Source organism: Lepisosteus oculatus, chromosome 10 (genome assembly GCF_040954835.1).
Source record: "Lepisosteus oculatus isolate fLepOcu1 chromosome 10, fLepOcu1.hap2, whole genome shotgun sequence".
Lineage (NCBI taxonomy): Eukaryota > Metazoa > Chordata > Actinopteri > Semionotiformes > Lepisosteidae > Lepisosteus > Lepisosteus oculatus.
In genome coordinates, this window is record NC_090705.1 from 7,824,612 (window position 1) to 7,851,175 (window position 26,564).

A 26,564-nucleotide genomic window follows, 5' to 3' on the forward strand; every position below is an offset into this window, starting at 1 on the left:
CACCAGCTAATAACGGAACTTTAAAAAAAAAAAACACAAAATCTAGGCCCATATGCTTAACATGACGCCTTCACTTGTCAATATCTGGCTCCCTCTGCCGAGTATTCAGTCCTGGATTCGTTACGTCAGGGGGAAAAGCTATCCGCGACTCGCTAGCACAGAGACATAACAATCCCCGTTGAATCGCCAGCGGTAGGGATGTAAAATTCAAGGCTGTGCGTGTACACTAAGCAACCAGCAAGCACCCCCTGCACGCGTAGGCGGACACGCAGCGGGTGGGATTTTGCATAAGACGGGTTTTCTTCAGCGGCAAAACCGGTCACAGCGCAGGCGCGGCGGAGAAGGGGATTTCACTCCAGAAACAGAAACGAAATATTAGAGGCTTGCGCGGGGGTCCGGGATCAGATGTTGTGGCCAACAGCGAGCGAGCTGGTGGAAAGACGATAAAGTTCGCCTCTGTTTTTCGACGTGACGAATAGGGGGGCATGCCTTCGTACGGTAAGAAGCGTCAATCTTCGATTCAGTGTTTCGTCGAATATGTTTTCAACATTTAACGTGTTGTCTTGGGGGTGGGTGGGGGAGAAGTGGCAGACGGACTGCCGACCCCTCTGATCGAACCGTTTCTTATTGATCAGGACCGCTCGATCAATAGCGAGGGTCGATTCAAAGATGGGGAAAATCTATCGCGTCCCGGACGTTTAGCTTTTGCTGAGCGGCGCCGTGTCTCGAGGCGCTTGGGGGGCGAGACCGGAGCGCGAGCGAGCGTGGTGTGGAAATTCCTGGAGCGCGTGAGGGAGGCGCCGGGAAAGCGAACCTCCGGCTCCTTGCAGGACTGAAGGCGGTTTCGAATGAAGACGGGAAACAAAATCGTTATTATTCGTTATAATTTGGTTACATATCGATCAACATATGATGGGGAAAACAAGTCTGTTGTCTGCGGTCACGTGCGAAAAGCCTTGCAATTCTTAAGGCTACAATTCTTAAATAAAAAGTATTTAAAGGGACTGTTACGATGCTCTTGAAACACAAAAGGCTGCGTTAGTAACTCGAGCCGAAAGGCAGCCGACCTCAAGTTGTAGTGAAACTGCGCTTTTCTTTCAGAGGATTTTGAGGGATAAATGTCTTTTTTTTTTTAAAATAAAAAGTAGCACATCTAAGTGCAGGGTCCCCAAAAAAGTGCAGGGTCTTCGCAGCAAAACCTTCCTTAAAATGATCCAAAGCGGTTTCAGTGTTTTTTTTTTAAATAAGATTAAAAACTTAAAAACTGTATAAGTATTAATCGCAGTTTAATTTACTGGAAAACTCCTTCTCCGGGATACTGTTTCAAGACTTACTTTCTTGGCTAATAGTTAGGAAGCTGTCCAGGCACTAATATACGATAGAACAAGTAATAGGTTTATTCCATGCTGAAAAAAAGAAGAGAGAAAACAACGTTTCGGCAGTGGAGCCTTCTTCGTGCACCTGAAAAAGGCTCCACAGCCGAAACGTTGTTTTCTCTCTTCTTTTTTTCAGCATGGAATAAACCTATTACTTGTTCCTTTGCAGCCTACGCATGCTGACGCAGCTACCCACCGGAACTACGAATGTACAATATATTATTGTCTCGGTCATTCATCCTAAAATAGAGCCCGTTGACGTGTTCCTGAAGGCTAAGCCGCTGGTTAACCCGCTGCAGAGCTCTAGGCAGTTGGTCGGGGGCAATCCAAAATAATGATCATGGCGAGCCTACAGTCATAGCCCCATCTTGTTTTTCCCCAAAGAACTGGAAATGTATTTCTGCAGACACCCCTCGCTTACAGACCAGAGTATGTGGGCCGTGGTCTTGTGAAGTCCAAAACAATGCAGCTCACGGATTTCTGTTCTTCAACAGAGGAGAATCTATGCTGTGGTATATGATCAGATACAAAAAAATAATAATACGTCATTGAAATGAGGATGTTTCACAATAATGGGGACACTAAGACTTTGTTTTTGTTGCAGTAAAATCAGCTTTCATTCTGATAGGGAACCTACTCAAGTGTTACTCTGCCCTCTCATGGGTAGTTCTGTTGCTGTGGCTATGATGACTAAAGACGTCTACTTTCTGTACTGTACATGCTGTAGTAGTCAATTGCAAGAGTTGGTTGTAGTTTTCCAGAGAAAGCCATTACTCCTGGCCTCTGGCCAAAGTCGATACAAGTGGCTGTTGCCAACAGTCTCTTCCAACTCCTTGTTGTTCTAGAACAGTCCTGGTTCTGGAGGATCAGAGTGCCTTCAGGTTTTCAGTGCAGCCGGGCTCTTAACGACTTGAATCAGCTCGTTACTGGCTTTATGGCGGCCTGGAAAACCTGCAGACACGCCGACTCTCCAAGAGCAGGACTGGGGACAGCAGCTTGTGCTGTGGTGCCCTGTAAGAGAGCACCGACCGGGGTGTCTGATCTCACCTTGCCCCGTTTCGCTCGTCCCCCAAGATGAAACGCTGCGCAGACACAGCTACAAGCTGTGCACCTCCATGTCGCTGGGCCTCGTCGAGAGCATCGCCAGCTACCTCTACAGCGCCCAGGCCGTCACCGCGTTCGAGTGCGCCACCATCAGGTCGAAGCCCACAGAGCTGGAGCAGGCCTCCCAGCTCCTCTCCACCGTCGTGCGCAAAGGCCGGAGGGCCTGCTCGCTCTTCTACGAGGCCCTGGAGAAGTGCGACCCCTTCCTCTCGGCAAGGGTCACGGGATCTCCAGGTAGGCCTGTCGCTCTGGAGTTCATCTGGAATTCACCTGGCGCTGGAGAGCCCATCCGCTGTTTCTAAATCTCCATCCTCTTAAGAACAAAGAAGCATTTCAACCTGTCCAGTTATCCAGTGAAGCAAACGATTAGTTCAATTAGGGGGTTCAGGTGGCAGTAAGAGCAGAAACCCTCTGGCTCCCCAGGACTGGACTGGAAATGGGCACCCCTGTTGCAGAGCAACAAATAGGTGTAACAACCCCAAAGCTTTGAGGGCAGTGTCTGTGAGGCTGGGCTCATTTTTGTTAGTCGTGATATGAAGTTTTAGTTTTACCTAGAGCCATTTCTTGATTCGTGTTTTTGAGGGGGAAAAAAAAACCCTTGATGTTGATTAATAAAGAACAAATAGTGGAATTGGTTGCACAACATTGTAACAAGTAAAAAACATTATTATTGAGGCCATTTTGTGGTGTATGGTTAAAACTGGTCAAGGAATGTAAATTGATACTTTATTTGTATAATTTATACATATACCTACAATGTTTTAGATTTAATATTTATAAAAATATTTATAAAAAATATTTTTCTGTTTACAGCCAGAGTCCCCATTTCAGGAATCCACAGATCTGGTGAGTTATTTGGAATAATTACAGCCACTGAATTAAATTCATTTAAGTCTCAGGTGTTGGCATAGAAGAACGTTAGTGATACAATTTATATATAAAGAACATTTTAATCACCAAGTTTAGGTTATTCAAAATTTTGTGAAAGTAATTAGACATTTTTGGAATAAAACCAAGAGGTTCTCATACAGGTTCCACTGGAGAGAAAATTGTTTTCAATGCCAAATACAGTACAGTATGTTAAAAATTCTATGTGTAATTGTTTTGAAAAAAGGAGGAAACAAAAGATATTTATACTTATCGGAATCCATCTGTTTATTGTACTAATTTACTTGGCTAATTTATTCACAATGACTTGCTTTAGCACCTGTTTTTATAGCTGGGTAATTTGGGTACCTTGATCAAGGGTTGAAGAGCTGTGCCTCATCTGGGATTTGAACCCACAACCTTCGAGTTACAAGTTCAGAACCTCAACCACTGCACCATAAAACTGGCTAGAATATAAGTTATACTTAAAAACCATACAACATTAGATAGTATATAAAAGCAAAGGATGGAAATACAAAACATTTTATGATATCTTGTAATATATTTAGATCACTTTATTTGCTACTGTATATACAATTTCTTGCATTAGGAATTTGTCTTTTCGCATACCCCAGCTTGCTCTCCCTGAGACACACAGACAGGGAGAGAGGCTTGGGGTCAGAGCGCAGGGTCAGCCATTTATACGGCACCCCTGGAGCAGCTGGGGTAATTTATTAAAATATAAAAAATATATTTAATTGAAATAACCCAAATATTTTGCATTTTACTCTGTAACAATAACAGTCAACAAGAAATCCAGTTATCTTTAATGTTAACTAGGTTTAAATGGAGTGTTCTACCCTATTTTAGATTTTTTGTTTCTATTTTTAAGGGTGTAGTTATTTTAAAAGAACTGGCACAATACTTCAGGCACCTGCAACCGAAACAGTGGTGAAGAGAAAAAAGTATATTTAAAGTATGCTTGATTTTGTATTGCCTGTGCCATGGTCTTCTTATTTTTACTTTTCTCAGAAATAAAGGCTCAGAATACTTCCTGTCGGAATTACACAGTTGAATTCCCTGTTCCCTTGTGAAACTCCCCTCCTGTATGTGAAATGCCTTGGGATCCTGTGCCATGAAAAGCTCTGTTGAAATGTGATTATTATATTCCAGTTTTAACACAAGCGATACAAGTTGAACTCAATGGTGTCCCGTTACACTACATTTTGCATTTAAGGTCCAGTGGAATTGTCCTTGCTGTCCTTTCAGAATATGCATTTTTCGAACCCGTATCATCTCATGATTAGTGGATCTAAAATAGTGTCATACTTCAATATTTTGTGGAGAGGAAGTGATGTTGAAGGAAAAATAATAGAGATTGTGAAAGGTAGTGAATACTGCTCAGAATTTGCATGAAAGTATGTGTTTGTTTAGGGATTGCATTCACTAGCATTAAGTTATAAATTCTGAAGTGTCCTGTTTTTTAAAAAAATGGACTAAAATCCGCCTGCAGAAAGGCACGTTTCAAGTCCCAAGGACGACATCACCTTCGCAGACACGCGCCGAGTGAAAGATCTCTTTACGAAAGCAGATCAGATCTGTTGTTTTTCTCAGTACCGCTTTTAACAGCTGTGTGCAGTATCTGTGACGCAGTCAGGTCACGCACCACTCTGCTAGTGACGATAAAGCTTACAGCTGTGAGACTCAAAGTGGAAGCACAAACGACTGTTATTGTGTTGGTTGCAAGTAGGGAAGCAGCACATGAAATAACGAGGCCTTAAAAAAAACATTAGGCATACTTTGGCAGATTTATTTCCCCAAACTCCCCTAGTATAGGGAAATTCATAACCACACAGAAGAACTTATTTCCTTCTCAGTATACTACTGTAAAAAACTGTAAAAACATTCTTAAAACTCTTTTATCATGCGCAATAAACCTAAGATGGTTTATTTCCGTTATTTGCAACTCGTTATTTCTTTCATTCCATTGCAGAATCTGCTGGAAGGCCTGTGAGGTACAATGGAATCCAGAGTCTCCCCTTTTCAAGTAAGTCATCAAGCTCCGGTCCTGAGGAAGCACTGGGTTCCCTGTACTTACTATAGCCGGATTCGTAATCCCTGGCAGATTGATCCCACTTTTCCGTTTGGGTGTGTGGGGGGGGGGGGGGTTCTTAAAATTCGTTTCCGGTTCTTGAGACGTTTTAAGGGGGGGTTGGACCTGGTGACAGCCCTGTGCCAGTGCCACTCAGGTGCGTTACCTGGAACCAACTGGACTGACGCAGGGAGAAGAAAAACCATACGCTCCTGGTGGGAATGTTTTGGGATTGTCATTCCCACCCGTGTCTGTTCATCATAAATCGATCGCCTGTTAAGACCTGTTAGTCAGAAAGGAGTGAGCAGGTTCGCGCCAATCAGCTGTAAAGGATATTGAAATCGTTTTTTTGCTATAAACGTTGTGTTAATTGTTCCTGCTTTGGCAGCACTATAATTCATCGCTCTCGCCAATGAACCTCTTTGAATCTGAAGTGGGGTGCTTCTGTTGTTTTGAAAGGTGGACAGAGCCCTCCTGCCTCTACATCCATCTGCATTTCCCACTGCACTTTGAGTGGATGCATATTTGGGAATGACAACACGATGAGCACTGTGAGAGCTGGGAGCTACTGGGACCATCAGTACCAGAGCTGTTGTACAGAAAAACAAGGCAAGGACACCAGTATTCTTTCATCCGTCTTGCATCGCAATGCAAATCACACATATTGTTGCTACTGCTTTACTCCACAGTGTAACACCAGTGTAACAATAATACTAGTTGCAAGAATATAATATTGAGAGTTTTAACCCATCCTGGTAATCTGTTACCCATCAGTGTACGGGATATTCCGCAAGACTTGAAGTCCAAGTCTTTCTGTTTATTCCCTTACTCTGGAGAGAAGAACTATGGGGAACAGGCAAAAGAGTGCACCACTGCTGGTTTCTTGGGAATTGGGCCTGTTGTAATAAGCCCACAGCCACAGGATGTGAAGTCAGTAGTCTTTAATGCTCAGAAGGTGCTCTGTAGAAGAGTTCAAAGAAGAAACACATGAATGGAAGCTCTCTGTTTTGTGGTCAAATAAAAAAATCCCACACTTCCCACAGATGTTTCATTTTCTATTCACAAAAGAAGTCAGATGTGTGCACCCCCCTTTATTTATATGAGATGTAGTACTTCCTACTGTTTGTTGATTGCCGAGATTAATCTTTTCTTGTATCTTCTCAAATATTTAGCTGTCATTTTTTATCGCACAATTTTGGAATTTACGTTCATTTTTTTTACATTCTAGCTTATGTGCGTCAAGTGCATGTATTGTAGTACAGGATAGTAACTACTGTTTGGATTTACCAGTATTAAGTTATAAATCATGAAGTGCCTAATGTGTCATGTCTAATATTTAGGCAGTAGCTAACAACTGGAACGATGTAACTACTGTACTGTAAATGGGCTGGAGGGTTGTTGTTTTCACACTTAGGTTAACCAGGCCATCTGTGCTGTATTATGGTGAAGAAGTTGGTTGTTTGAGGGAATAATTTTGAGTTCTGGAGCCAATCGAGATTATTAATGGGAATATAATTTCCCTTAAACGAGTTTTAACCTTATGAGCAGTGTTCGAGTAACGAATTAAGCATGTATGACAGGCATTAATAATAATAATTAATAATAATTGCTTACACTTATATAGCGCTTTTCTGGACACTCCACTCAAAGCGCTTTACAGGTAATGGGGACCCCTCCACCACCACCAATGTGCAGCCTCACCTGCACATTGGTGGTGTGTAGCCAATGTGTAGCTTTGAGTGTAGTGTGTAGCCATTTTCCATTACATATGGAAAATGTTTTCCAATACAGTGAACCCTTATTTTGTAACTCATTCTAAATGCTCAAACTTGTATTGGCGGAGATGAGAGCAAGGCCCGACTCCTGATGTCATAATGAAATGACCTGTTTCTGTCCTGTACAGAGGAGCACCCGAAGAGCTGCTGCACTAGTTGCCACAAGGGGGCAGAACGGACAGCACGAGGCCCTTCAGCTGCTCCTGCAGCCCAGAGCTTACAGATGGTGGGATCAGATATAGAGTACGCCATCATAGGGGACTGCAATGTGCTGAAGGTGGAGGAGACAGAAGAAGACAGCAAAGAACAGCAACTCCCAGGACATAATAACACCAGCACAGGCCCGGATATTGTCCACAATTGACACTCTAAATAACTAAGGAACTCACCTCGTATAAAATGTACACCAATGATTTACTGATCCTGCACATTTCCAGATGCCGAAGGTGCTGTTTTGTGTTTGGAGCTGTACTCGGCTGGAATCCTCAGGAAGGATGAAAGACCGACTGTATCTGGGACTAATTCTCTTTCCCTGCTGAGAGAGAAGACAGACAGAAAGGTGCCATTGTCCTGAGCTCAGGAGCAACGCAGTGTGTACTGGGCAGATCAGACAAGGTGGAGGAGAGACGGAGCACATATAACTGCCTTCACACATTAACAGGAAGTACGTACAAAATATATATATATGCATTATTTATATATGATATTTTTTAACTTAATATATTTGTATTCAATCTGAACAGGTAAACTGTGAAGCATTTTCTCTTGGGTGTCTTGTCAGGCTGGCAGGCATTTTTGTTCTATTAAATTATTTGAAAAGTCAAAAGTCTTAATTTCTGAATATTTTACCTGGGTCTTCCCGTCTCACTTTTCAGTTTAGAGTTGTGGGCGTCACCAACGCCAAGTGGCTCCTGACATTGGGGGGGTGGGGCTGAAGGGTCCTGCTCCTTTTAAATCCAGCTGCAAGTTTCAACCGCGCTTGAACAAAGTGGAAAATTCCAGACGTATTCTATTTTAAAGACACTATACCTAGGAACGTAATCATGTACCAAGTCAAGGAACTTGACAAGTGGAAACTATGTGGGAGTGCAGTTTGAGAACAGGAAGTCACATGAGATCAGCTTGGATCCTAAAAGGAGGCTTTAGGCTGCCCATGACTGGTGCAGGTCCCTGGGCTATAGTCAATCCATTGAAATGCGATGGTCATCTCGGCATACTGTAGTAAATTGGGGGTGATTTCACTAGAATATCTTGAAGCAGTCTTCAGCAGCACTGCCTCTATCAGTGTGGTCAAGCCTATTCTTAGAGAAACCTATGAAACGTTATATAAATGGAGAATCAATTCCTGGGTTAAAATGAGCACTCTGTGCTGTACCTGTAGCTCTGCTTTTCGTTTCCCAGGAGGCACAAGGACAGGAGAGAAGAAAGTTGTTTTTGGCGAGGATGAAATAAGAACATTAAAGCTCACAAATGATCCGGCCCATTTAGACCTGCTTAGTTCACAACACATGGATCCAAGGATCTCTGCCAGGTGTTTCTTGAAAGATGCCAAGTTGTTAGTTTTGACAGCATGACTGCTCAGCATGTGCCATACACCCACATCCACATTTTGGATAAAGAAGTGGCTTCCATTCTTAAATTTTAAATACACGCCCACATAATCTTCACTTATGACCTCTGGTTCATATTCCAGTGCTGGTCCTGAAGAGGTCCACTGCACTGACTTCGTAACGACCGATTTTGAATGCCTGAGAAACCGACAGGAGAAACTAAATAACCCCCAGGATCCTGTTCAAGGCCAGAGGGTCTGCTGTTCCCATCGTATTTAACTGAAGCTCTTTTACAGCAAGTGTTTTCAGGTGCAGTTCTGTCACACTGCCAGTCTCCACATTCCATGTCTTACTGAGTAGTTTGGCCTTGTTTTAGACTATTACTGTACTTGCTTAATAATAAGCATAATTAAGTCTTACAGCCTAGCTGGTGCCTCAGTCTGTGCAAAAAAGAAAAAGAGACCGTTGTCATAGGTACTAGGAGCACTTAAAACCCCCCAGGATGTGAAGGAGCACCACCAGTTCCACTTAGGGAAGTGTAGAAGGGTAACCCATCCAGTCAAAAGGAAGCACCCATTCATAGAAATAGTTCACAGGTGTTCAGAGTCTTCAGCCTCCACTCTGGGCTTGAGGCACAGTCAAGTTTTCCTAAAAAGCTGCTTCTCAATTCCAACACTAAATCCATTTCTCACTTTTGCAACTCATCTGCTGCAGGAGAATAAGAGCTGCTTGCCTTGTGCTTAGCTGGGTGGGGACCTTCACTGGTGGAACACCTGGGGCCACATTACAAGAAGCCCTGTACAAGCATGGCGACTTTTTTGTCGTTTGAGTTTTCCGTTGGCAGGAATGGCAGCTGCGGGCAACAGAAGTGAGAGCACTTCCCTTTCGCCAGATTAAAGATATAAAATGGGGTACCTTAGCTCCCTGACAATGTTTAAAGCTTGAAAAAAAAACTCGAATTCTTTCCACCAGGTGATGGCGCTGTAAGATTGAGGACAGCTCTATACAGCTCTTGACTACACACAGCACGCCTCCCTTTCTCGTCGTTTTGTGCAGTGCCTTGTCGCAAACTTACACACGCAATAAATAAGGTACTGTACATGTTAGTCAAATAATTTCCAAGAGTGGGTACTATTGGTCGTTTCGTCTTAATAATTGCCGGTTTCCTGCGATTTGTCACGCTTGTTTCACAGTCCTTTGCTCGATGCCTTCTTCCGACAATTCGCTGCAGAAACGTTCAATCGCTCGTTTCCAGATCTGTTTCGAGATCACCGGCAGGCGCCGCGCTCCCTTAAATGAACTTGCTTGTTTGGCAGGAGAGGGGCAGATCACGGTCAGTGTTTTTGCGCCAAAGTCATCGAGGGCATCGAAGTCTTTCCAGGCGAACAGATCTCCATAACCCATCATGAGCTATTTAAAAGAGGCAAGGGGCCTGAAACACAGTGTAGATCTCGGTCTTGAGCAATTTAAGTCACCGTTCTCTAGATTCGTCATTGAATCTCTGAAGGCAGGAAGAAAATAAAACCAACTGCTGACAAACGCACATAAAAAAATGCGGCCACGCTAAGGAGAATTGTATTGCCGTTTTTATTATCTTTTTTTTAAAAAAAAATCACCGCTACAATTTGAAGTTACAAGCTAAACATTAGTTACATGCACAGTCACAGCTGCATCAGGAGGAAGAAGATCATTAACCGTGCCACAGGCTGCGAGTCTTAGTTTTTTTTAACCTCTCTATAGCATCCTACGTTTAGAAAAAAATAATCATCTTCCGCGTTTTAAAAAAAAATCCAGTCATACTGGGGCTACATCTTTGGAACCCGAGGGAATGTCTTTGTCTGCCTTAACCCTTCAAATCAAGGGATCGTTAATGAATCAAATCGGAAATTCCCAATTCATACTGTACAAACTTTTACCGCAGTCTTTCAGAAAAACTAGCTTTTTGCCGGCAGTTAAACGTGGTGCTGTTCTATGATGAATTATGCGGTTGTTGGGATTTCTGAACAATTACACTTCATACTTTCCCCACATCAAATGTACTATAGGTGGTCGTCCAGAGGGTTAACTGTGAAGAGTTAGGATGAGAGATTCCCACCCCTCAGATAATTTGGAAGCTGTATCCTTACTGAAGAGTTGACCGGTAATGGTTCAAGTCAAACGAAATGTTTAAAATGAAAATGACCAGTGATCATTTTCAAATCAAATTTAACTTCAAGGACAAATTTGAACGTCCCAGATCTCCACGTTAATAGTCAAGCTGGAAAAATGCACTGCCGCTAAACCGAAGGAAAAATGACTCGTCTTAAGAGATTTGCGGAGTCGGTTTCTCAGTTCCCTCTTGTCTGGGTGTGAGGATTAAATGCTGAGAGCAACCGAAGCGATTTACAGTCTACGAGTATGAAACATGCAGACGTACAAGTACTTTGACGTCTGCGCCACCCCTTTTCTGATTCTCGACATCCCCGGCTCCCCTCAGACGCAAACCTGTTGTTTTCACACATCTGCGCAAAGATTTCCATGGCCGTCATACTTTCATGGTGTCGCCAATAACTTGCAGAACTAAATAAACTGAATCCTAAACGAATGCAGGGTATCTTCTTAGGAGACTGACGCTTCATTTCGACGGCCATCACCAGCACAATTAAAATGGGTGAACGTACTGCTGTTCATCAAAATCATAATGCTCGAGAAACAAGGGTTAAACATCATAAGCAAATAAAGTAATGTACAGCATTCCAAACACTAAAAACAAAAATTATCATTTCCATGAGTAGAATTTCAGGGGGAATGTTAAATTCTCACAGTAGGGGAAATGGCCTGCAATATTTTCTGTATGGCCTTTACCGTCATGTACAAATAACATAACCACAGGGCATTCAGTGGTATTCTAGTATTCATCATATTCCTGCTGGCAAAAAAGGTTCTTCTGGCCCTGTCAATCCATTAATTTTCATCTTATGTTATGGTATATATATATATTGATCGATCGTATATGTTATGCAAAAACCTTTGTTTTAACTTTCAATACTTTGTGAAAAATAAACATTTCAATGCTAAAACCTTTTTTTTATATAAATGTTAAGCTGTTTCGCCTTTTTTTTTCTCAGAAATACTGTCTCAAGAGCCCTGATGCAGGTGAAAATAATAAATTGGTCACTAATAGGCTGATTCAACCAAAGAGATTCAGCTGCTGCAACTAACATTGCAGAAATGTTTATGGGGAATGGGGGGGGGATCAGGGTTTTTAAAATAATTTGAAAACTACACACTGTAGTGGTCCTGCTCTCCAAAACCATGGATGTGGAAGATGTGGTAACTTCAGCAGCACTAATTAAAGTAGCAAATTACAATTAGAGTATTGATTCATTAAAGTAGCTCTACAATAGTCATGTCCAGTAGTCATGGTTTTCCTTTGACATACACTTTTTTCCCCCTGCTGTTTGTATGAATCATGAACATTGCAACACACAACAAACAGGTTAATAAGAACCATCTTGGTGACGAAACACACACCCTGTACCAGTTTCATTCTCAAAAGTCAAAGAAGGAGTTGAAGGAAAATCCACAAACTAGGCTGAGAGTGACACACAGTTAACTGGACTGCCTGGCATGTTTCTGAGCTTGCCAACGAGGGTGGCTTCACACGCCTGACAGGCCAGGCAGACGAGGAAGTGAAACGAAAAATCCTAAACAGCTTAGCACAGGAAGAAATATCGTTTATTAGCAAATTTACTTAAGACTTCACACAGGCCAGGTAGTTAACTCTATGGAAAGAGCATGTCTTTAAAAACACTGTCCTTGAGAGTGCGTTAAGGGTGCACACATCTAGGTTGGTCTCTTGGAAAATACTTGGGTAAAAAAGGAGCATAAACACGCAAAAGAAATCTGTTGAGTGCCGAGTGCTGGCACCCTCTATCTCACCAGCTCCACTGCGGCAGCAGGGACACTCGAAAGGAAAAACTGAACGTAATTTTCCAAGACTGGTTCCCAGCCAAATGCAAACGGCAAACAAATGACTCCATAAAATGACAGACATACAGGACTTGCAGTTGTTAAACTGTGGTCAGAGACCCAGGTACTAAGTGCAATAACGGTCAACTGGAAACGACGCATCGAAGCAGCTCAGAAAACACCAATTCTGCAATACTTCACTGGCACTGCAGAAACGGAACACCCCTGGACTTTGCTGTAACTAACTTATGAGATCAAAATACACTTTTCAATTAACAGAATATATGGATTCTCCTTTTTTTTTTAATTTTTTTTTAATAAAACTGAATCCCCGGTACATCCAAAATTGTTAATCTATGGGTGGGACCTGCAGACCCAAGAAAAGCAAGAACTCAGGAGTTTCTCCAATACTATCAATATGTTAAAACCTACACAAGCCTGGGCATGCAAGCATGAAATCAAACTGCCCGTGATATATGAACTTCTGCCCTCTGCTCACAGGAGTGTTTATAGGGCTCCACACTCCTAAGTACCACCTACAGCCATGCTTCTGGAGGGAGGAAAAGACGTAAGGAATGATAAAAGTAAAAGTGGACCTAAAAGATTCCAGTTGATTCCATTTCTGAGGAAACAGGGTCATCAGTAACGGACAGAAAAGTCTCAAAACACATGTCTTTTAAGGACAGAAAAGACAACACAAGCTGCCTCCCCTCCAGTCCCCCAGTAAAACAGTAGTGGAAATCAGGTGCTGTTTTGCTATGCAGTTTCAGGAGGCCAGATTCTCTTTTCTACCCTTCATGCACAAAACAAAAAAGTTTAAAAGAAAAAAGCATTTCATGGTACCCAATAAAAGTGCTGCTCCAGTGCAATCATCACTGGGAAAAGAGATTAGTATTAAATAAAAAAACAGTAATAACATCAATAATAATAATCATAATAATCATAATATCAGTAAGATAAATAATAATAAACAATTCTACACAATCTTAAAGACACCTCAGTAGGTCAATATCTTAAGACAATACCATTATGATATACAGCATATACACAAAAATATCCTACACATCGCTGCTCTCAATGACCTGCTGTGAGCAGCATAGATCAAGCCTGTCTCTCCCCTTGAGTTCATATGCAAATTCATTACAAGGTATTTACAGGGAAAATTACATCTGGGCTCCATTCTGCACCATCCACACCAGCAATGAAGGTTTTGGCACTAGACAAGATTTTCAGAACTAAAATGAATTTAGCACGACACACCTAATTGTACTCACATCCATTCCACAGACGCAAATGCAAACTCATTTCTAACATGTTTCAGAAGTGGGAAGGCAACCCAGCAGAGTGGAAGGCTTAGTGTTTATCCTTAGCCTTACGACAATTCAATACGCCCACCTCAGCCTGGAGTAGCAGCCTGGACCTTTGTGCTGTTGTGAGCACGCAACCCCTCATCTGAGCAGAAAGGTTTGAATGATGTAAGAAAAACATTAATTAGGCCAAATCAGAGTCACCAGATGCCGTAACACTGCAATTTCAAAATATCAGATAATCTAGATTTGAATTCTTCAACACTCACCCTCTTTCTGCCTAATTCTCTTTGTTTTGCGAAACACAAAACACAAAAGTGTGGAGTCTGTCAACAATGCAAAAGTGTTTCGAGTTGGAATCCTAGATGGATGGCGCCCAGATTAATGAATCAATCAACCATGAGTCAGTCTAGTGCTATACCTGATAATGTGAATTTTGGTCCCTGCAAAGCAGAGTCTAAGAGGACTTTTTCTACGATGCTCTGAGTTACATCTAAATCTAAACATCAGTGCCTCTATAACTGCATTTCATGAACGGGACTAAAATGGAACAGCCTTTCCAATGACGACTTACCACCTTATTTTCCGGTAATTCATCATTAGAAAATAGTGCAGAAGCTGCAATTGCAATTATGATTTCATGGCAGAGGTTTTTAAAATCTAAAATGTGCATCAAATGTGGTCCAGCATTTTCATGTATTACATTATCAATCTGGTTGCACTCTCTCTGGCACAGCATCTTAATATCTATCACAAGTCTTGATCCACAAACCAGATAGTGAAACCAATGGAAGAGCTTAATGGCTACTAGCTCTTCTTCACCAAGGCAGCTGATCATCAGCCTAGCACTCCATCTCGCATACTGCGTGATAATTATCTTATCAGGGACTGCTTGTACGGTAGACAGAACTCCTTTAAAAACAAGCAAGGGCTAATTCAATCGCATGCAACTCATTGGAGCAGGATATTCGTTTAAAAAATGTACAGCTAGTGGGCTGTAGATACAAAGCAATGGATTGCATTATTGATGAAAGAATTTAAAAACCCAGAATATCTTGACTTTTGAAATCCATTTAAAAGTAACATTTCAAGGTCTGATATCCATAGAATTCTATGTTCATTAAGCCACAGACCAGAGTTTTTCACAGGTGTCACAGGTGTCTGCGAGACAACATCACTGTACATTTTCGATTTTAGTTCAAGTCCCCCTCAACCAACCACAAGTGCTGAAGTTTTCTTCTATGTATATCTAAAAACAATATTTCCACGTATATTAAACTAGGAGAAAACGTTCTGATGAGAAATGTAGTGCATGGTAATATGCATGGAATATTTCTGTACATACAGTATATTGATGGTATCCTCTGTGTCATTTATGTAGCAGAGGATTTAAACTGCTTCACTCTCCAGTAGCCCTTGGCACTGCACATTAAAAACAACGCATTTTCAGTTTTAAACCTTACTCCGATTTATAGAAAACCACACGGCCGTTCCTCTTTGCCTTATTGTTAAAAAAATAATGTGCTTCATGCACCTAAGTCTTCAACAGTTTCCATCTGGCGAGAGACGAAGTTGTGCTCATTCATTGTCTTACAAGGTGGCCAGCCACAGATATTAGGAAAAGCCAGTGGGACAGCTCCGATTTCCTGAGAGGGAGAGCGTGGGGAACGCCCCATCATGCTGTGGTTCTCGCACTCCGCATTCCTGATGGGGCCTTTTCATTCGGACAGGGGAGAGGGGAAAAGGAGGGTCGAGCAACAAGGTTATTTACAACACTTACAGAGCAAATTCAACGTTTTTTTTTTCATTCCTTTGATTGGAAGAGCTGCTAATAAGAGGGAAAAAAAGAGTCTTTCTTCCGTGTCCGATTCAGTCACGAGTGAACAACTGCCTGTTTCATCGGACCAGGCATGCCCTCTGCCGCCTCGAAAAACTGAGAAATGGTAACAAAAACTTGGCTGGATCGCTCGCCTCTTCATCCGCAGACAGACCATCCGCTCTGCCACCGGGCGGCCCGACGACGAGGGGAAGCAAAGGCACAGCTCTACACCTCTTTGATAGTCCTCTCGGAGGGCCGATACTCGGCGGCGTTGGGGGAGGACATGTAGAAGGACTGCGTCTTGCGTTTCAAGCGCGCCCGCTTGGTGGCCAGCGAGAGGCTGCGCTTGCTGGAGGAGATGATCTCCGAGATGAACTTCTTACAGTCCACGCACACCTCCATGGTGCGCCAGTCCTCCGTCAGCTCCCTGGGCAGCTCCAGCTCCTCCCTCGACCTCTCCGACTTGGACAACCTGAAAGATCAGAACGGGACATACAGGATCGTCCCGGCCATGCCTTCCCCCTGATCCTGTGCGCGTCGGGTACTGGGGCACAGAGCTGAGGAAACTGGCTTCACTTATCCTTTCCAGGGCAGCTGAGCAACGTCACCAGTCAGTAAATCCAGAAGGAGATACAAGAGCCTACAGCACACATCTGAAATGGAATTTTCCCTACAAATCAGCCCCCCTGTTATACCTTTCTTCTGGTTCTGTTGTAGACCTACTGCTAAGAGAAAATACTACAAGAAACAGACTTCATTTTCTGAGCTTTTATCAGGGATTTATTAAATCCAGCTTAGGAGCCGCCTTGTTGTGACACTCACACACACTCCCCCTCTGGCTACTCCAACTACTACAATCATGTCTCACAACACATTTGCATCCTAGGCAGACTTTGCCAACACTTCACTCTATTACAGTATATCTCCTTTACTGTATATACCTCCTCAAACCTTGCATGCCTGTTGTCCAAATCAGGTTATTCCAAACTAAATACCACTTCATTGGAAACGGAACAATGAGCCTAATTCAGTGTACTAAACTGAATTGCTGACATCACATATTTTTGCTTTTCAAAGCACACAGTACTACGCTTCCACCTGGCTCTCAGTGGCACGTACTGCACAGGCTTGAAGGATCTGGGCTCCGTGCCGCGCGCAGGTGTACCTGGAGACAGTCCTGTGCAGACTGTGGTGCCGGTGATGGCTGGTGGAGGGTCTCTCAGGTTTAGGGATGGCCTCCTCCTTCTGCAAGGCCGAGGAGCCCAGAGAGTAGATAGGCAGGTTGGCGTATGGCTTGGAGGGGAGCCTCATCTGTTCCGCAGAGAGCACAGCGTCAGCAGGAAGGCAGAGGCCGCAGCAGCAGGGCTGTGAGAAATCTCAGCTCCACTCGGTGAGGTTTTGAAGTTAGTCTACCGCAAATCTTTCCGGAAATCAAACATGCCGTTTCCTGCTACCCTCTCTCCCTGCCAAAGGCTTGTACACATCAGAACAGCCTTCTGAGTTACAATAAATGTTCAGAAGCATGTTTAGAAGAACACCAATTGGGCGTATATCTCAATGCAAAATGTACAGAATATACTTGGGAACGGGCAGCGGGTTTATTCCATGCTGAAAAGAAAAGTAAGGAAAGGGAACGTTTCAGCTGTGGAGCTTTCTTCAGGTGTGATACACCTTCTTTTCTTTTGAGCACTGAATAAACCCGCTACCTGTTCCTTTGCAGCCTACGCATGCTAATGCAGCTCCCTACTAGAATATACTTGGTATGGGAATACTAGTTTTATCACAGAACGTAGCTCCCACTGTTTGCAGTTGCTCTGAAATGTCACATACTCTAAAACATGGAAGTTTTTTTTTTTTCCTGCAAGCACAGGGCTTACCCTACACAGTGAAAATACAAGAACTGAAGGAAAGATGACACGAGCAGACTGAAGGATATGGGAATCTGCTCGAAACACAAGTCACACACAGCATTACAGCACAATCTCATGCTTTTTAAATACTCGCAGGACTCTTGTCAATGGGATCAAACCCTACTATCAAGAGTTTTCAGGCAGATTTTATATAATCCTTAAAACTAAAGAAAACCAGCATTCAAGATGCTATAAATGGATGTATTAAGAGAAGTTTAAAATATATAATTATGGAGCTTGACCTACCTTCTTACAACACTGTGAGCAAACTGGCCTATATGGGACAGAAAGAAAAGAATTTCAAATCCAAAACTGTACATCAACTTCCTCACTGAAACATGGTGCAATGCTGGTAAATGTGTTAAATTATCATTAAAATTGGTTCTGTAAGTTGAAAACGATGTGACCAAAAAAAAATCATTTTCACGTAAATATTGATAATTTTGCAGGCAATTCTCGTCCCCCAAAAGTCCATGCCCGGGTTTCCAGCCACAGACAACAGATACGATGTCTGAGACCGCTGTACAAACAGCTCCTGACTGATGTGCGTCACTGACACGGGTCGACTGCACACAGCTGGAGAACGATGAAGTGTGAAATGCTTCTGCTCGCAACTTTCCATCCAGATGAAATTCAGAAAAGAAAAAAAATCTCTTTAATTAGGACACTGTCTATCCATGTTAAATACTTGACTTGGAAGAAGCTAGCCAGCGGCCATATTATCACCCTGCAACGCACAACTGACAACCCACGGAAGCTCAGCAGATGTGAGACCTCCTGGGAAAGCTAAGGTTGTTGTTGAAAGAGGCGTTAGTGGGCCAGTAGGGGGCACTCACCCTGCAGTCTGTGTGGGCCCTAATGCCCCAGTATAGCGACGAGGAACTGTCGTAAAAAGTTGCTGTCCTTTGGATTAGACGAAAACAGAGGTACTGACTCTCTATGGACATTAAAAATCCCAGGGTGTTTCTCGAAAAGACTAGGGGTGTTACGCTGGCATCCTGGCCAAATATCCCCTTGGCCTTTACCAACCATGGTCTCCTAATAATCCCCATCTCTGAACTGGCCTCATCACTCTGCTCTCTTCCTCACTGATAGCTATTGTGTGGGGAGCGTACTGGCACACTTTGGTTGCCAGTAAATCACCCAGGTGGGGCTGCACGCTGGTGATGGTGGAGGAGAGTCACCATTACCTAGAAAACGCTTTGAGTGGAGTATCTAGGCAAGCGGTATATAAATGTAAGGAATTATAATTGACTCCATCCAGAGCATAATGACCAGTCATGACAGGACAGAGAAACAAGACAAGTTGCCCAACTCTCTTCGCCACTGACTCCTGTGATGGACCTTGGGAATCACAAGATGAAGTAGCCAATCAAACCTACACAGATCGCTGGGACTTTGGAAGAAACACTGTCACATGCAATGGCCACAAATCCCAGATATCTCCAGGCAGCAGTGCTAATGGCCACACCACTGCCTGAGGATACCGAGTTTAACATCTATCCGTTTCTGACTTTATATGAGAAATCTTCAAAGCAGGCGTCACTTTTAGTGTCAGCAGCTCTCACTGGGAGGCCAGCTGAGGTCAAACGAACAGGTTACTCCCATCTTAGACTTCCATAACTGAGTGAATTACCTTTTGCAAAACTGGCAGGTGTAGGACCAAGTGAAGAGGGAGAATCTTTTAGTTCTGCAGCAGAAACACAGCTGCAGGAAAAGAAATTGAAATGGTCATTTCCGATCAGCACATGCTCCCAGATTCTACGTACGTCACGGATCAGCCCACAAGAAATGCAGTCTTTTCTTTTCCTTTGCTATTTTTAAGAGGCGGTCAATTTACGTTTTCTCATTTGTACTTGTTTTGTATTACTTTCAATTCAATTATTATTTCAGAGCACATTACACAAACAAAAAGCAGGAAGGGGACTGCTTTACCCTATAAACATTTCCAAATCCATTTTTTCTTTCTTTTTCCAGAAGAACTATGCCTGTATTATTTTAGTACCGCATTGCATTTGGCAATATCTGCACGAGCCCCACTTTAATAGAGGAAAATAAACCCACAAAGTGCAAAATTCAAAGTATTCATATCTAAACCCTAACAGGAGAGCTACAAGCTACCTCACAAGTATTTGAAATGTGTCTCACCTTGCCTTTCTTCAGTGCATTGTAAACATCCTTGTACTGCTGGAACTTCTCCAGCTCTGCCTTCACCAGAACCTGCCTGATGTGCATCACCTCCTCCACTGTCAGGGCCAGGCACTCCACTGGGTAACAGAACTCCTCCTGAAACACACAGGCCTCGTCACCATAACAACCAGGGCTTAGCTCTTGAGCCTGGGCTTCAGCTGTCCAGGCCAGCAGCTCAGGGTCCCACAGTAAGGGAAATGGCTTTCAGACTGACCTCAGATGACAATCCCTGTGTGTCAAGGGAACCAAAGAAGGCTATCAAGTGATATTGGATAAAGGCTTGTATTCATCGCAACATTGTAATCGTGCAGAAAATAAAAGAAACATTTAAAACAGCCTTATTAGCCATAAAGTTTTCTCGTGTCTAGTATTTTTTGCAGAAGAAAAAAAAAATCAAGTTTCATTGCTTACACTTACCAGTGAACTGCAAAAGTATTTTGAAAGCTGGGAATGTCAGTGCAGTAAGAAATTTAAAGATAAAATTGTCAAATGATTCAAAACGTGTATAATAAAATAGAATAAAGGAAAAATGTGACTGTTACATCAGATTGTAGAGCTACTGGGGATGTCACAGCATACGATTTTCAGTCTACCACAGTGTAGACTGCAAAAGCCCTGAAAATTAAATCACTGGAATTGAGCCCCATTAATTTCAGTCTGCTGGCAAACTGAACTCCTGCTTCAAAGTGCGCTTGAATGTACTGTGGTGGTATGACACAGCAGCCTCTATGCATTTTTAGCAGTCACAGATCATTTCGGGATCTGGGCTCAATCTGGTTGAAAAGCCAAGTTTCACGTTTACGTAATTTCGTCACTGTATCCAACTAACATTTGAAATACAGCTCCCAAAAAGCTTTCCCTGGGAGGTACATACGGAAAGAAGAGATGGTTCAGAATTATGTTGCCTATTTAACGTGACCTAGAGAGAATGAGGTGATTAAATGCATGTTTAATGTAATATCAGTACAAAACAGATGTTCCTGACAAATCTTTTTTTTTTTAAATCTCACATAATACACCTTTTTCTATCGCTTAGTTTCTTAAATTTCCACAGAATCCTGCGGGAACTGCTGATAAAGATGGAAGGGATTTCTTTTCTACAATAAGGTAAAACTTCCATTACATTGTGGTATAGTGTACACTGGGACAGATGCCATATGAAATCTGTAGTAGCTACTGATTACCATGTTTTATCAGTCTGTCCTTTGTGGGACCCCGGCTGCCATGCCACATGTGACTTCACTGGTAAGAGAAATCCAGACTCACAGGGTAGAGTCAGGAAAAGTCTCCTGTGTTACAAGTAGATCACCACAACCAGCACAGCACACCCAGAGGCTGGAAAACCCTGTGCTGATAGACACCTTCACCATCAGCTGACATCATCAAAGCTACAGGAGTCCCCATGCAGGATTTTGGAATAATGCTCTATTTCCCCAGGGTAAAAAAAAAGTTAAGTGTACCAGGAAGTAGCATAAAACCAAAATTATATTTCTATCAATTTAATATTTATATTGTACCTGAAGAAGCCACATAAAAAAAAAACAGAAAAAAGTGCTGTGGTATTAACTGACCTTTCAACAGTAATCATGTATGCGAAGACAGTATTCATGAAAGGACATCTCTTTTATCATTCTCTATAAAAAAGGCTGAGGTAGTTTATTTAACTTCTCCAATATGTACTCTCAGTTGAATTTTGAGGTCTGTGATTTGATTGTTACAATACACTGTGTTCAACATCAGACTTAACTGCAGTATTCAGTATAACCTGAACCCCTTTGTTTTTTTTTGTGTGGGGGTGCCTCAAGGGCAAGAAAACAGGAACAGCCCACAGACAACTGAAGGCCTCTGAAGTGACATGTCCATTATGATGACTGTGTGTATTGCAGAAGATCAGCTGGTTGCAACAGATGCAGAATTTTGGAAGCATGTGGTACTGTATGCATATCCAAATTGTTGTAACATAGTAAACGAGAATGTCTTAATTTCATTTAAGGATTCAAGAGAAAAATATGCCTGAATTATAAATATGTTCTTTTCCTGAAGACTGCATACACACATGCTGTACACATCTACAGAACAATTCTTTTACTCTGGGTCAAGAACATTTTAAAAAACTTTTCTTGCTCAAACTACAATGTGATGAAGCTAAACATAGAAAAGGAGATAATTTCACACCCTTAGCTTCCCTGCACATCTAGAGTTATAGTTGCCAACATGTGCTTCACAGATTCTACCAATTAAACAACTGCAATTTGCTGTAAATGCTCTTCGTTTTAGACATTTTCCCTCACTGCGCGGTTTAGAAAGATAAAATCTCACATCTCACATCTCTTGGATCTCAACATATTGGCAACTATGTTTTGCAAACACCCTTAGTTAGGTTGTGTACAAGCTGGCGTAATGCAGAGATATGCATTGTGTTAGTATCCCAGGAAAGATGGAGGTTTACAGGACATACCGGCTTATTCCTGCTGTCCATCTCAACACGCTCCTGATCATTGGGATAAATGACACTTGTAAGCAGCACATACTTAAGCTACCGATTGAGCCACACCCCTCAAAGCCTCCTTGTAGTGGTACAATCAAGGGATCTTGCCAGAAAGAAGCATCTCAAATGCAAGAGTTGCATTCCCTGCCCTTCCTGGAGGTCAAAGAAGTGACCGTGTGATTTATTTTCTAGAATGAAGTATTTCTTGGGGTTCACTTTTGTAACGGAACGCCAGACCGAGCAGTTTGCTCATCCTCACTGCAACCAAATTCAAAGAACTGGAGAGTCAGAGCCATCAGAGGCGCCACTATAAAGTAGATAAAGCAGTTGATTATCCTGAAGGTTGAAGGTAGCAGCCTATCGCAGAAGCACAGAGCACAGGGCGGGACAGAGGGCTCTTCCCTGTCCGGAGACGACTGTTCTCTGCTGGACACCATTCATCTTGGGGGCCACAAAGAAAAGGGCAACTTCGAACAGTCAATCAACAGTCATCGGGCAGCGGGAGAAAACAGCGCGCTCAGTGAAAACCTGCGCCAACCTGCGCAGTGCATGAAAACTCCACGCAGGCAGACGCCCGGGGCTGTAATTGAACTCAGGACCTGAAGCTGCCAGCCACCATAATGTATAATTGTGCCACCCCCAAAGGCTTTAATGTATTTTAGATGAAAACAGTTGTTCTTTTTTGTTAAACGACAAAAAGTCATATAGGTATTTGTATAGCAGAGGTTATCATTCTTGGAACGAGGCTGTGAGATTATCCATATTGGGGAAAAAATGTAAATGCTAGTGTGAATGACTAAAAAATGGCAAAAGACACGTAGACAATGAATAATAAACAATGATATTTAACATTCTTGCCAAACACTAATTTGTTCTTAAAGCCATTTTTATTTGGCAGGTTGGAGTTGATAAAAAAAAATCTGTGCTGTTCAGAAAAAAAAGCTTATGCCAAAAACCTTAACTCCCCTGTTATTTTGTGTTACTTTTCCATTTTCTATCCCTCATATTCCTAGTTTAGTGTCTTACACATTGTGTTTTTCACAAAAGATAGGAGTGCACAAGGATTTACTGTTACTGTCTGGTTATAGTATGTCGGAGAAGTCCTGAATACACAGACTGATTTCCATTAGCTTTCTGCGGAAAACGGTCCTTCCTGTATTGTTGGAGTGGGAACTGCAGCTAATGTGCCAGTTTCTTCAGCTCCCAGAAACAATTGGACAGCTTGAGCTCTTCCATAATCCTCACTGTTCCCCCAGATGGCAGATAACACCCCAGTAGAGGGTTAGAGGGTATGGTAAACCTTGTTCTCTCTCTCCGCTACATTCAGCAGCTCACTCACACTCTCATCATTTACAGTCACAGAGATAAATCAAGAACTACAATTCTGTGATAATGACCACTCAGCTGTTCTCACATCTGGAAACAATGCATTGTTGCAATTAATAGTCAGTCACCAATTTAAACACATACTGTACATTATGACTGCCTTAAGTACCCATATCTAAATGTGACGGTCATTATTATACTTGTAGATTATGCATCTTGGATAGATATTTCCTGATGTATCACAAATAACTTAACATTAAGGATGTGTGAAATAAAAAATATCACTCTGTGTTAAGATCAAAGTTAAAACTCTGCATCCTTATAAACATTGCTAGATTACCAGCATTGTAGGATTATTCACTGTTGGTGCTCTGTATAAACAGCATTACACTGATTAAGGAGAACAAGACTACTATTTATTTTCACACTAAAATCTCTTCAGCACTGTGGCAGAATCAGCAGCAACAGGCTTATTTACCAACTCAGACTTCAGTGAGGACAAACTCATTAGGGTCATTGCTTTCTTCCCCAAGTGCAGGCTCTCTGGTAACACAGTCCTTACTGCTATAGCTCAAATCAAGCAAAGAAAAGCAGGTTGTTTCTGTTTTTGAAAAGACGGCAGTGATGGTGTTGATCATATTACCCCACAGCAAAGAATGATCAATCATCAGATTGACAGTGCCACCTAAGCTTGTGAGTTTTGCACACAGCAACAGAGCTTAGGCGTCGACGTGATCAGAAAGCAGACAGAAGCGAGAGAGCGGTGGATTCTAAGCCAGTGCTACATCAAAGAGGCAAACCTTTCTGCGTTTCCACCTGCTGAAGAAAACTCCCTCACACAGAGAGTACACAGCCCCCACTACACCGAACACAGACGCCTCAAAAGGATGCGAGCTCAGGAAAGAGACTGTCTGCAGAGCCGAGTTACTGGGGCACAATGGGATCCTTGGAAAAAAACCCAATATCCTTGTGACCTGAGCAATAGACATAACGAGGGAGGGGTTTAGTCAGAGATACGGTCACGTCATCTTCATGCATTCTTACACGATCGGCACTAGATTCTGTTACTCGCTGCTCAGAGGTAAGTGGCGACACCAGACTTTTTTAGCAGGAATAACGGTGACCTACACATACGTCTCATGTACGAAAACAGGCTGCCCTGGACTCAAGACAACAGCAGAACAACAATATAATACAGAAAAAAGCAACATTACAACTGAAATGTAAATCGTAAATTCGTCAGACAAAAAAGGTGAAGTGGCCTCTTGTTCTGTTTGGTGCAGGCTGTTTCTGTTCAGAGGTTAGCAGCTTTAGTCTGGCAGGCCTGTTCCTGCACTACTAAAAAGCTAGGCATCCTGGACACCCAAGTCACAAAACCGACCATCCTTATTGGGTTTATGACGCATGTCAGCCTGAGGTACTTACAAGAGACTTGGAGCTCTGTCGTGAAGGGGGCATGAACTGCCGTACGTTCGTGGGGGTCTCCTTTTCGATGGAGTGCCTCCTCTGGGGGGGCTGGCGTCTCTCGGGCTGGGGGGTGGAGGAGATGGGAAGGAACTTCGGAGGAGCTGGAGAGGCGACAGAGACAACCGGATCTTGTCCCCGAGATTGTAGCACGAGAGTGACAAGGTTGTGCAAGGGGGGGGAAAAAAACGGTTAAACTTACAAATAATTCCTAAAAGGAGACAATACCAAGGACAAAATAACTCCTGGATTCAACACGCATCCCACACAAACACGGGGTCTTGGTGGATTTTGGTTTATGTAACAAAACAGGCCAGCTCAAAACTTGATCTGTAATGATGTTGCGGTTTCCGTTCTGGTTCAGGATTTGATCAGGCCTTTAAATGTTAAGGGCTAGATGAGAAGTGTGGAAGTTGAAATCTGAATTCCTGTAAATTAAAATGTTAAATATTCATTTGATATCCCCCTGGGCTTCTGTTCAGTACACCTACTCGACACAGCGCTGCAGAAACGCTCTGTGTGGGTGCACATTGCCAACGCTGCAGTGTTATGCAAGAGAAAAAAGGCTCACTTTTTCTGCCGACAGCAGAGTCGGGAGACATGTCATCCACCTGCGATGTGGACATACTGGAGCTACTGACAGACATCCGAGTGGTCTCCTCCTGGAACACAGGCACCGAGTGAACACAAGCGCAGTGGGAAATAAAACAACATTTCTACACTAAGACCTGTTTCGTTTTAAGATGCTCAGTGTTGAATAAATGCACAAAGGAATGCTTGCGTTGTGACTATGCTGTTGATTGTTTCATTGTCTCTCATTCAGTTGCTTTTCCTTTGTTAAAAAAAAGGTAGAAGCCTTGGTCAAACAAGACACCATGACAACTGACAACACGACTTGTTCTGGGCTTGTAACTAAGAGGTTGTGGGTTCAAATCCCAGCTGAAACACTGCTGTTGTACCCTTTAGCAAGTAACTTTACCTGAATTGCTCTGGATAAATACCCAGCTATGTAAATGGGCACAAATTCGAGACCCTTTGAATAAAGTACACATTTGTAATTACGCCCATTTGTAATGGGAATAAAAGGCTTGAAACACTCCACTGCTGCAGGCTGGTATACCTCTGAGTCAGAGCTGTCCAGCTCTGCGAGGGTTGGTGCTTTCAGCAGCCTCTTCCTCTGGATGGTTGCCTGAGCCCCGCCCACCCCATTCCGCTGACTCTGAGCTGGCAGCTTTCCATTGGCCAGCGCACTGGCTCCGCCCCTTCGGGGAGGTTCCGGAGTGGAGGACACATCTGCAAAAAACATACGATTTACGTTCCGGCTCCTTCATGCCACTGGGGCAAC

General features: G+C 42.8%; 2 protein-coding genes across 7 annotated transcripts in view; one reads left to right on the forward strand and one right to left on the reverse strand.

The window, feature by feature from the left end:
- Window positions 1–408: 408 nt before the first annotated feature.
- On the forward strand, window positions 409–8,040 carry LOC107078690 (uncharacterized). Its single transcript, XM_015357925.2, has 6 exons — window positions 409–498; window positions 2,451–2,714; window positions 3,294–3,326; window positions 5,341–5,394; window positions 5,899–6,048; window positions 7,343–8,040. The coding sequence occupies exons 1-6, from the start codon at window positions 486–488 to the stop codon at window positions 7,576–7,578; spliced, it is 750 nt and encodes a 249-aa protein (XP_015213411.2). The 5' UTR covers window positions 409–485; the 3' UTR covers window positions 7,579–8,040.
- Window positions 8,041–10,332: 2,292 nt separating this feature from the next.
- The window catches only part of spire1a (spire-type actin nucleation factor 1a), a 74,729-nt gene continuing 58,497 nt past the window's right edge, over window positions 10,333–26,564 (reverse strand). For 2 of the 6 annotated variants that reach the window (XM_015357994.2, XM_015358000.2), the window contains 9 exons: window positions 26,340–26,512; window positions 25,791–25,881; window positions 25,181–25,350; window positions 24,556–24,729; window positions 19,900–20,037; window positions 19,388–19,458; window positions 17,998–18,025; window positions 17,007–17,152; window positions 10,333–16,313 (listed from right to left, as the gene is read on the reverse strand). In XM_015357994.2, the coding sequence (XP_015213480.2) occupies window positions 16,067–16,313; window positions 17,007–17,152; window positions 17,998–18,025; window positions 19,388–19,458; window positions 19,900–20,037; window positions 24,556–24,729; window positions 25,181–25,350; window positions 25,791–25,881; window positions 26,340–26,512 (1,238 nt within the window). In that variant the 3' untranslated portion in view covers window positions 10,333–16,066. Of the gene's footprint in view, window positions 16,314–17,006; window positions 17,153–17,997; window positions 18,026–19,387; window positions 19,459–19,899; window positions 20,038–22,399; window positions 22,433–24,555; window positions 24,730–25,180; window positions 25,351–25,790; window positions 25,882–26,339; window positions 26,513–26,564 lie in introns of all 6 variants that reach the window. The other 4 variants (XM_015357996.2, XM_015357997.2, XM_015357998.2 and 1 more) reach the window with 4 other exon arrangements.